This window comes from Panthera leo, chromosome C1 (assembly GCF_018350215.1).
Source record: "Panthera leo isolate Ple1 chromosome C1, P.leo_Ple1_pat1.1, whole genome shotgun sequence".
Taxonomy (NCBI): Eukaryota; Metazoa; Chordata; class Mammalia; order Carnivora; family Felidae; genus Panthera; species Panthera leo.
The window spans coordinates 14,068,018-14,078,609 of NC_056686.1; the positions used below are offsets into that span (position 1 = coordinate 14,068,018).

At 53.0% G+C, this 10,592-nt stretch overlaps 1 protein-coding gene across 3 annotated transcripts in view; it reads right to left on the minus strand.

Moving 5' to 3' along the window:
- CAPZB (capping actin protein of muscle Z-line subunit beta) overlaps positions 1-10,592 on the minus strand; it is a 134,584-nt gene that overhangs the window by 122,847 nt on the left and 1,145 nt on the right. Inside the window, exon 1 of one of the 3 annotated variants that reach the window (XM_042951041.1) lies at positions 10,335-10,506. The exons of 1 other annotated variant lie outside the window; for it this stretch is intronic. In XM_042951041.1, coding sequence (XP_042806975.1) covers positions 10,335-10,424 — 90 coding nt within the window. In that variant the 5' untranslated portion in view covers positions 10,425-10,506. Of the gene's footprint in view, positions 1-10,334; positions 10,518-10,592 lie in introns of those variants that run through there. One more of the 3 variants, XM_042951040.1, reaches the window with a different exon arrangement.

A 10,592-nucleotide genomic window follows, 5' to 3' on the forward strand; every position in this document is an offset into this window, starting at 1 on the left:
CAAGTAAGACAACAAGGAATAGAGGTTGCCATGAATGGAGGCCATGGAGGCCATGGAGACCCTCCCCATCCTGCAAGCAGGTGCCGACATCCACAGCCCGGCATTCTCAGTTCCTTAAGATCAGGAACCTCTTTCGGTACCTTAGATTGGTTTTACCTCTTGGGGTTGGACTAATTCCACTGGTAACATAGGTAGGCAGACCACCATAGTCTTTCTGTTCATTTCTGGCCCTAGTTGCAGGTGCAGCACAGCCAGGGCATGGAGTAAGTTGATCCTGAATTCAAATGCTAGCTTGGTCACAAACAACTACTGTATCCCCAATAGTGCATTATTTCAGAGCCCAGCTGGATATGCACAGAAGGGAGGAGACAGGACAGGTGGCAGTAAAGACTACATAGCGCTCAGGGTCTTAAGAGTAATTCAAGGTTAGAAGTTACAATGTAGGAAACAAGGTTTCCCTTTGAATGAAGAACCACAGTCACGGCAAGCTCATTCTTGTAGCATCTTAAGATGGGCTCCAAGTCATCAAAGCAAAACCAGGGGCAGCCGCCTAACACAGTCTGCTTTGAGCTGCAAAACATATAAAAGCACTAAAGAACATTGGTTACAACCATCAACATAAACACTTTCCTCTGTACATAAAAACAGCATCGTAGGACCAGCCTAGGATTCTAGAATGGAATCTAGAATCAGAAGACCAAGTTCAAAGGCCACCTCTGCCCCTTACTAGCTGTGTGACCTTGTACAAGATACTTCTTCCCTTCTTAGGCCTCCATTTCCACATCTGCAAAGTGTGTTGGGGGGCACCGTGACCAAAATGGGGCTACGGTACAGATTACAGGAGATGGTATCCACGATGGTCAGCACACAGGGGCTGGCCCAATGCAAGTCCCCCTGGGTGATGAAGCCTCTAAGCCAAGGCACAGAGGGCTGCTCAGTCCAAGAGCAAGGTCCCTGGAAGCCACAAAGTCACAGCCTCCCCTTAGTGTGATCATTACATCTGCTTTTCAGATTTGTGGTATTTCTCATTACAGGGATTTTCAGATTCAACCCAAGTCTCTTCCCCATAGAACAGTGCTCATTTATATGAATGATCAAGTCCCTACAGATAATAACGAACCTGTATTAATGTCCACACAGGAGGCCTGTGTGGACACTGTGTAAACACTGTTCTTATTTAATCCTCTACCCTGTAAAGAGGCAGATGTTATGTGCATTGTACCGATCAGGAAGCTGAGGTTCAGAGAGATTAAGTAACTAGTTGAAGCTCACACAGTTCACAGGCAGCCACAGTGGGAATCAGAGCCAGGAGCCTCCTGCTATACCTTACGAGGCTGCCTTCCAACAAGTGTTTTCTCTGCCCATTTCCCTTTATTTTGCCTCCTTACCCCTAAACCCCAACACTCTACATGCCTTAAAAATCTAACACAAGCCCTCAAAACAAAACATTTGGCGCCTGAGGCCGCAAAGTCTCGCAGGTCTGTGGCAGTTCACAAATGCACTGACTAGTAGAAGCTGGGAGCACCTACGAACACCTGCCTGTTCAGAAAGACGAAAACGGCTCAGAAAGTAACCACAGTCCCGGGGTCGGGGAGGGGGGCGGGGGGGGGGGGGGCAGGAATCACAAGCATCACTGATTAGCATCATGCCCCATTCCACTCAAAGACCCTGGATACCAAATGTAACTGGCCCTCCAGGGTTGGCCACTCATGCCAGGAGAAGAAAAAACTAAGCCATTTTCCAGAAGAGTGACTTTTATTATAAGCCGGAACAAAAGTACTATTCCAAACAACTTGTTCAGGGATAGTCAGGTGCATCTCTGCAAGGCCCATAAGTAACACGAGTTTCCAGTGAGCTACCAAAGAAGCACTTTCCTGAGAGCTAGGTGTTCCAATACAAAGCAGAGGCAGTCTCCACATTCGGCTGCGATAGCACGTGACCGACAAGCCCACAGCACCGATAACAACACCGCCTTATTACTGACGTTAATAATGTTACCACGTCGGGCTTGACATGTATTAACTCATTTAACCCTGGCAAAATCCATCAGAAATACCTGTAATTTTACCATTTCATAGACAAGGAAACTGAGGCAGAGCGTGAAGGAAGCCACCATGTCTGGTGTGGATCTAAATTCAGGCTCCCGACCCTGCCCTTCAACTGTCCCTGCACTCCAGAATCCAGAGTGCCTGGGATCATTCGGAAACCCCAAGCCAGCCATGTGACTCTGCGCCCAGTGCTCAGGGCCACCACATGCAGAGCCACCAGTGAAGCTCAGAGCCATCGGGATGACTGCTGCCACCAAATCCCGATCCCACCGCTGCCGGTGCCTCCGGACAACCTTCAATGTCAGGGTGGCTTGAACAGCTAACGGGTGCACTGACCCCATCTCAGAGGCAGACCCTGCTCAGCTCCTTCCGTTCTTGTCACCCCTACCTAAAGTGAAACCGACAAGTGGGAGCCCGACACTGGCTCTGGACTGCCACAAAAGTGTCACACTTGGAATCACCCTGCTCAAAGTGTTTCATCTGTGTAGGGCTAAACCACATGCAGTGCTGACAATCGGCCATTTCTGACCTAGGAAAACAGCAATTCCATACAGTTCAACCTCATGGGGAAGGGGCCCTCACATTTATTAAGGGCCTACTAGACATCCATGCATTCAACAAACACTATGGGGCAATGGCCCATGTGCCAGGGACAATGGAACACTGTGTGGCACTCACACTCCGAGGGGGCACTTATTGTGCCCCTTCCCTCCTAAGGACCAGAAACAGCTTGAGGCATTGGGAGAGTCGCCAACTGAAGCCACTCAAGATCATAGAACTACTGAACTGGGCCCCTAGGCTCTTTCCCCTCAGAGGCCCAGCAACCTGCGGCAGGCTGTGGCGCCCAGGGCTGGGCTGGGCCTTCAGAGGAAAAGGTCAAGGGAATCCTGCAAGGTTTTGTGCAACCAACAGTGTCAGTGGGGGGCTGTCCCAATCACTAGGATACGCACCAAGAACTACTGTCCTACCCAAAACGCCAAGATGTGACCCTACTGATGGCACGTCAAGACAGATCTCTCACTTGAAGGTTGAGCAGGTAGCTTCCCCAAAACAGACTACAGCTCAGAAAGACCCATCCATCCCCTTTCATTTTAACAACCCGAACCAACAAAATCTTCTAACGTCTAAACCCGGGCTTCAGCCACCATGGCCGGACCCGCAGGTGAACCGCTCTCAACCTCAGCTTCCTCATCTATAAAATAAGCATCCTGGTGAGTCCATGCAGGACAGGCAGGATAGCAGAATTCCAGAAGCATGCAATTTTGAGTGGGAGGGCCCTGCACCGGAATGCTGACTCTGCCACTGACTACCTGGGGGCCTTGCAGCGAGCCACTAACCCTTTCCGAGCTTCAGTTTCCTTATCTGCACAGTGAGGAAACTACCCTCCCAGGGCTGGGTTGAGAGAATTAAAGAATTAAAGACCGTGACTGTGTGCATCCAACACAGTGCAGAAGGCAGGCACTTTGAAGACGCACGGAGAACCCAGGAGGGAATCCTTAATAACCCATGGAGTGAAGACTGCTAACCCAGGCACCTCCAATTCCTGTTGCACAAGCGCCTCAGGACCAAGTCAGAGAACTCAACTCTCAGGACGACCAAAGGTCCACACCCACTATGGCCAAAAGAGATCTGAACACGGGAGCCGTGGAGAGGAGGATATGCAAGGAAGTCAGGACAGCCCGGGTGGGAAATTCTCAAAGAGCAAAGCACGCAAAGTGGCCCAGCCCGGCCACTGCCACGTAGGGGTCGGCCTTCCTCAGTGATGGGTCCCTCTCCAGCCCCAGGGATGGCCGGGAAGTCACAAGGCAAGCTGTGCTCAGCAGCGGAGCAAAGGACTGATAAAATGAAAGCCAGATCAGTCAATGGGGCGTGTGACTCTGGATCTCAGGGCTGCGAGTTTCAGCACCACGTTGGGTGTAGAGATTACTTAAAATAAAAAATCTTAGAAAAAAAAAAAAAGTCAGCGATGAGACAGAAATTCAAGAATAGCTCCTTCAGTGGCCGTAGTGCCTACAGTCAGACTCTTCACCAGGAGTCTGGGGTAATAAAAGCTCCTCCTCTCAGTTTCTTAGCCCGAAATTCTATGCAGGAAGCCCGTTCATGGGAAATCTGATGTACCCCTTCGGGGCCAAACCTCACAGTGGGGAAGCCTTGAGAAGCAAGCCAGACCCGAACCCTCCGGCCACCGATCACGGCTATGGGCGACGAGGAAGGACGAGGGCGTCTGGTACCACCAAGAAACACACAGTTCCACTAGGAGGCCGCCCACAGAGAGCACGTGCAAAAGTATCTTTTCATAACTTAGGATTTTAAACGATCTATATTTCACTCATTAAATGTAATGAGTCCTCTGCCTGAATCTTGGAGAAAACTCTGAAACAGTTAAGTCCCGATAATACTAACATCCTGGTCTCGCGGCAGGTCCCTGCTCAGAAGGGTCCTGGTGAGTTCAGGGTTGGGACAGGAAGCTTCACGAGCAGTTGTAGGCAGTGGGTGAGGAAGTTCAGGGGCTGAGCAAGCGGCAACGACTGCTGGCAGTCTGCAGCGTGGTGAGATCTTTGTGGCCAGGGCACACCAGGCTGCAAGCCCTAAGGACTGCTAGCCTTTGGGGAGCCTGGGTGGCTCGGTCGGTTGAGCGTCAGGCTCTTCGTTTCGACTAAGGTCACGATCCCAGGGTCGTGGGATCAAGCCCCACATCAGGCTCTGCGCTAAGTGTGGAGCCTGCTTAAAATTCTCTCTCTCCCTCTGCCCCTCTCCCGGGCTTGCACGCGCAAGCTTTTTCTCAAAAAATAAATAAATAAAAATAAAAGACTGCCGGCTTTGGGCAGAGGACTCTACTTCTCAGGGGCTCTCTGCACAACAGGGCACCACACTCGCACTTGCCCTCCAAGCCGGCCAGAAACACGCGGGGTGGGAAGAGGAGGAAGCAGGGAGAAGGGAAGGCAAGTGGCTCCCTTAAGCCTAAGCCCTTCTGATGTGGACTCCCCCAACCCCACCCCACCCCGGTTGCTGCTGCATGATGTGTGCCCCAGACGTGTGCCCCAGTCTGTCAAGACTCCAATTAACCTGTCTCCACCCGCCTCCTCCGCCTAAGACTCATATTCTATTAGGTCTATCTGATGGCTCGGTGAGCATCCACACGACAAACGCCTGGATGGAAGAAACGCCTGGAGGCAGCAGTGTGGGGGCCCAGAGCCCAGGCTGTGGGGTCCAACTGCCCAGGCGGCCTAGGTTTCCTCGCCTGCATGACGAGGGTAACACGAGAACCTGCTTCATAGGACTGCTCTAGGTATTCAAAAGTAGTCAACAAAAAGTAGCTCCTGTTATGGTCGCGGCCACCATGCACAGTCCCCCCTCCCCGCCCCCCTGTGGACCGGTGGTCTTAGGTGTTTGCCTGCCCAGAGCCTAAGGCTGTGCAAGCAGAGTGGAACTGGGGGCCACCCGAAGATACAGGATTGCTGGGCTAACCAGACTAAAATCCCCGCTTAGTTGTTAGTAGGATATCAAGGCTTTGCAGACAGTACTATCTAGGATTTAAACTGACCAGAAATAGCAAGTTGGATCAATGATAAAGCAGCCTATAGAATGCCTTACCAGTGAGCTCTGGGGGCACAAATGTCCCTCTCAGACCCAGAGGTGGTAAATCACGGCCTCTCACTCTGCCTTCCTATCTTCATCCTTCTCGCCCATGTGTTCCTCTCCGTACCCCGGGCCTCACAAAGGGCTGGGACCCTCGTAACCCCACAGGCTGGTGCTGGCCTCCCTCCGCTCTCTCACCTCTTGGGGCCTTTGTACACACCAGGGCCAGATGACGCTTCCTAAAATACCACGACTCTGCCAGCCTCCTCAAATTTCTACCTGCCCCGTCAAATATTTAACTGGGTCCACACTGTCCCAGATCAAATGCAAACTCCTTAGCTTAGCAACTCAGGCACTCCCCAGCTGACTCCCAGGACTGAGGCACCCCCCACTCGCTCCGTCTACTCTGTGGCTTATCTCCAAACTCACAAGACTGACAGGACCCCTGAACTCTGCTTTTGTTCCAGGCAGGGCCTGGAATGGCCTCTCCTTGACTGCACCCCATCCTATCCTCTCTGCCTGGGCAAGGTCTCCCGGGGCTTCACACCCAGCCCCCACCCAAGCTGCCTGTGGGCCGGAGCGGTCTGCAGGGCTTCCTGGAGGAAGTGGAATGCAGGCCGAGCAGACACGTGCCCCTTGCCAATAAAACCTTTTCCATACTGCGTCCTTCCTGCTGCCCGAAACCTTCTGGATGCCTCTTGTCTCCCCTTGCAGATCAGAGAACGGGGATTATGGCCTCTGTTTGTGTCCTTTACTCTGCGGTGTGCAGAATAAGACAAATAATAACCGTAGCTACCACCTACTGTGTGCCAAGCACTGGATTCAGTACGTTGCAATTTTCTTTCTCCCGGTATCCCCGCAAAACGTTACCCACGTGCTACGGATCAAGAAACTGAGGCCAAAGGAGATTAGAACTCCCGCTTCAGATCACCGCTGAGGCGGGACTCCGACCCGCCTGGGCCCAGCTCCAAAGCCCACGTTCTGTGGTGCAGGCGGCAAACACAGGACAGGGACTCTCGGCTCTCACTTCGCATTGCCTGGCGTTGCTGAAGCGCCCACCGAGTGCCAGGTGACCAGTGCAAAGTGTGGGTGATGAGCGGGCACCAAACAGATGAGCGCCCTGCTCTCACGGAGCTCACGTGCTCGGTCCCCAGTCCTGACCCTCTTCTTCCAATCTGGGAAGAGGGCAAGGATTCGGTCCGTAAGGGGTTCCACCAGGCACAGGCCCGAGATACAGCAGCGGGCCGTGACAATACACAAGTGTCCGATGTACGGGAAGCCTTTTTGGTGAAGTAGAGACTCGGGCTCTGTGAGGGAAGCTCTTCACTCGAAGCACAGCCCAAAGCCAAGCAAACCTCAGCAAGCAGTACAGAGTGAAGGAAAGGGGTCTGTCTCTGGAGTCAGAAAACCCAGTCCCCCACTTAACGGCTACACAGGGACTCCCCACATACCCCTTTGAACCTCATCTGTAGTAGGATGATAATAACAACAATAGTGACTGTGTATGCAATTATGTGCCAGATGCTGTTAGAAGCACTTGACGTGTATTATCTCATTTAATCCCCATAACGAGCCTTACGAGGAGGTCCTGTTATTATCCCGAGGCAGTCTGGCTCCGAAGTCCTAACTGCTTATACTGTGCTGCCCCCCTCCCAAGGCTGAGCCGTCCCAGTGGGGCTGATGCAGGGATCCAGTGAGCTAAAGCTCGCAGCACAGTGCATGCACATGGCTGGTGCCCTATAAAGGCACATCTCCGCCTCCATACGCTGCAACACGGCTCTCTGAAAGCCTAGGTCTGGAAATGGCATTGCTCTAGCTGGTCCTAAGGTGGGTGATCTTGTGACGGCATCCTCCGGCCTGGCACGCCCCACTCTCACGGCTGGGATCCGCTGCACAGAGCAATGGGCCCAGAGCCTGTACTGCAGGCTCACAGCTTCTGAGAAGCAGACTGAGTGTCCAGCACGGGAGACGGGTGGCCCCAGCCTGGAGTCCCAGGCCTGCCACTCACACCGGTCACTCAACCTCTCGAGCTTCAAGGTTCCACGCAAGTAAGATGGGGGATGGGCTATAATCTAAGCCACGTTTCTGCATCGCAGTAGATTCTCCATCAGTGGCCGCTCCCCAGGTTGGGAGGGCGGGACTTCCACGGCACCACAGCGTTACAGTTCTGGGTAGGAGAGGTGCTGGCGTGGAGAGGATTCACTTCCACAGTCATGGCAGAGGGAAGAACAGGCACACTCCGAAAGGTCTGGGAGTGAAGCCTGGCACAAGACAACCTTCTCTTAAATCTCCTGCTGTGTCTCACGCAAATGGCTTGCGGCTGTATCAGTCAAGGTTCTTCCCCCTTAAACTTTAGGTAGAAGTGGCATCTCCCCCCCCCCCCCCCAAACAATGTAAGCTGTGAGCGATGGACGCTCGTCTTGGTCATCACTGCGTCCCTGGCACAGAACGCTGCATAAAGGAGGCACTGAATACACAGAGAATTAATGCTATCCTACAGCTTCAGGCACCCCCTAAGGCACCGCTGTATTTGCCTAATGGCAAGCATAGCGCAGCCTGGGAAGCAGGAGTTGGAAGGTTATGTACCTGCCCAGCTACCATCTCTCCGGGCTGCCTGCCAGTCATCCGTCCTCTCCATGGGACTTCCGAGTTATAAATAGGAATATCTGCTTTCAAACTATGATTTATCATCTCCATCTCAAGCTATCGATTGTTGGCTATTTTTTTCAAGCATTCCACCAAAGAGGCCAGTTAGGTTTAAACGGACGGGACTGCGCGTCCATGTGGGGTCTGAGCTGAACTGTCTCTCGTCTACACCAGGAGACCAGCCAAGACACATTAGCGTCAACTATATTGTTTCACCTTGCAACAATGTGACAGGCCTCTCCTATCAGCTCCTGTCAGGCAAAACCATCCGGGAGCTGGAGGGACAACTCATGAGGGGGCCCCACCATCTAGCACCAGAATCAGAACTCTTAAGTTAGAACAATCATTCTTGACTTGGAAGCTACAGCTATGTAAGGAAAAGTTGTCTATGCATTCTTAACCGATGCCAACAAAAATCATGGCATTTACTCCAAAGTCCAACGCATTTTAGATTCTCAAACTGCTATTCCCCTCCATTGATAACTGAGATGTAGCTTGTTTTCTCGACCGTCACACACTACTGAAAATAACCACGGTGGTCTTAACTCATTTACCTATTCCAACATCCCACGTCACCACTTGTGTCCCAGCCCGACTGACCAGTCTGGATTATTAGAGCATTCATGCAAGGGACTGACCTGACAAGCAGCAGTCAGAAATTACTCAGAAGCCTAGGGGAAACAGCACGTTCCCGAGAATGAGTACAAAAACCCAAGTGGCCGAGTTCACGGACATAAGACACGCCCCAAAAGCCATTTCCTTCAGTGCCAGGTGTTGTTCTAGGCCCCAGGGGTGCAGCCATGGAAAACACAGGGGAAAACCCCTGCCCTCCAAGAGCTCCTGTCCTGGCCTGTGCCAAACCCACCTGTACCACCCTCCGAATGACTACTGCTCTGTTCAGTGAGGTCTCCGGTGCAAAGGACCCAGAACACAACCAGTCCTCAGTAAATGCTGCTGCTCCCTTGCCATCGCTGAGTAGCCCACTATTCTGTCTTCTAAACAGTGTCCTTCCTATCTTCTGGCACAGCAGCAGCCCGGGACAGTGGGGAGGACGGAGGTCGGAGGCTGACAGATGTGCTTCCACTGGCTAAGCAACACCTGGAGTAAGTTACTCCACGACCGAGCGGCAGCCTCTTCACCTGTACGACGGGAACAGTAACTCCCTCAAAGGGCCCCGTGTGGATTCAAGGAGCTCATACAGCTGAACTGCACAGCACAGTGCCTGGCACCTAGTAGCCCTCAAGAAAGGTCAGCCCTTTTCTTCCAGCTCCTCCACGGTTCTTTCAGACTGTCCAAATAAAACCCAAATACAGGACTCCTGAGAAGCATCATATGTCGCTGTGCTGCTCCCCCTAGGTCATTACGGGCCTTGTCCCATTACCTTTGGAGAATCGGGCACCTGGGGCTAAGCCAAGATGCCCCTCCCTGCCAGATATGCTGCCGTGAGCAGCCCCGCCTGGCCATGTTCCCCTCCCTGCTTTTGCCCCAAGAGCAAATTGATTAAACCTCCCCCCACTTTTAAAGTCCTCACCCAACACTGTCCTGGAACACTTCCCCACCCAGGCCCGGGGCGGGGCCGCCTCCCAGCAAAACACCCATCAGAGAAGTCCAATCGCATTAAAAATGGCATAAGCCACATTTTTAATCAATATACAGGAAGGCACCAAGAAAAAAACACAGCCACTCTTAATTAGTCATCCTGGTTCAGCAGCCACATCTCTTCATGAAACAAGAAACTGAGACCCTCAAAACACTCTGAGGCCCAAAGTCCACACGCAAACATCTGCCTGCACTAGGCAGGAGGAGCAGGCAGGTGGCCTGAGCTCTGTCAGCCCATCTCCAAAGGTTCCTTGACCTGAGGCAGAGAAGCCCTCTGGCCCTTCCAGTCTGGGCGGAGAGCCCGTCCTGCAGGAGGTTGCAAGGTGGAGGCAGGGCAGGCTCACTTGCGTTGGCCCAGGTGAAACCTCAGGCCATCCAGAGGACCCAGGGCACCTGCCACCATGACTAAAACAAACACCACGAGTGGAACTGGCTAGCTATCTCTCTCGGTGTCTGGCTCACCTGATCGGAGGCACCTCCATAATCAGCAGTTCCAACCCTCACAAGCTGACAGTTCAGGGGGAAGGGGAGGCTGCGCCTGCTGTGCTGCATCGTGTCCGGGCCGTTTGTTGGCCTTGGGGCCTGCTGTCCCCCCCAGGGGCCGCAGCCTCACAAGGGCGATTGTGCGTTCATTCCTGCCCCGGAGACTCCCCCCGCCCTCATCCCTCTGCTCCCACTCAGGCCCCGGCACGACGCCCCACAAGCACCGCACGGGGGCAG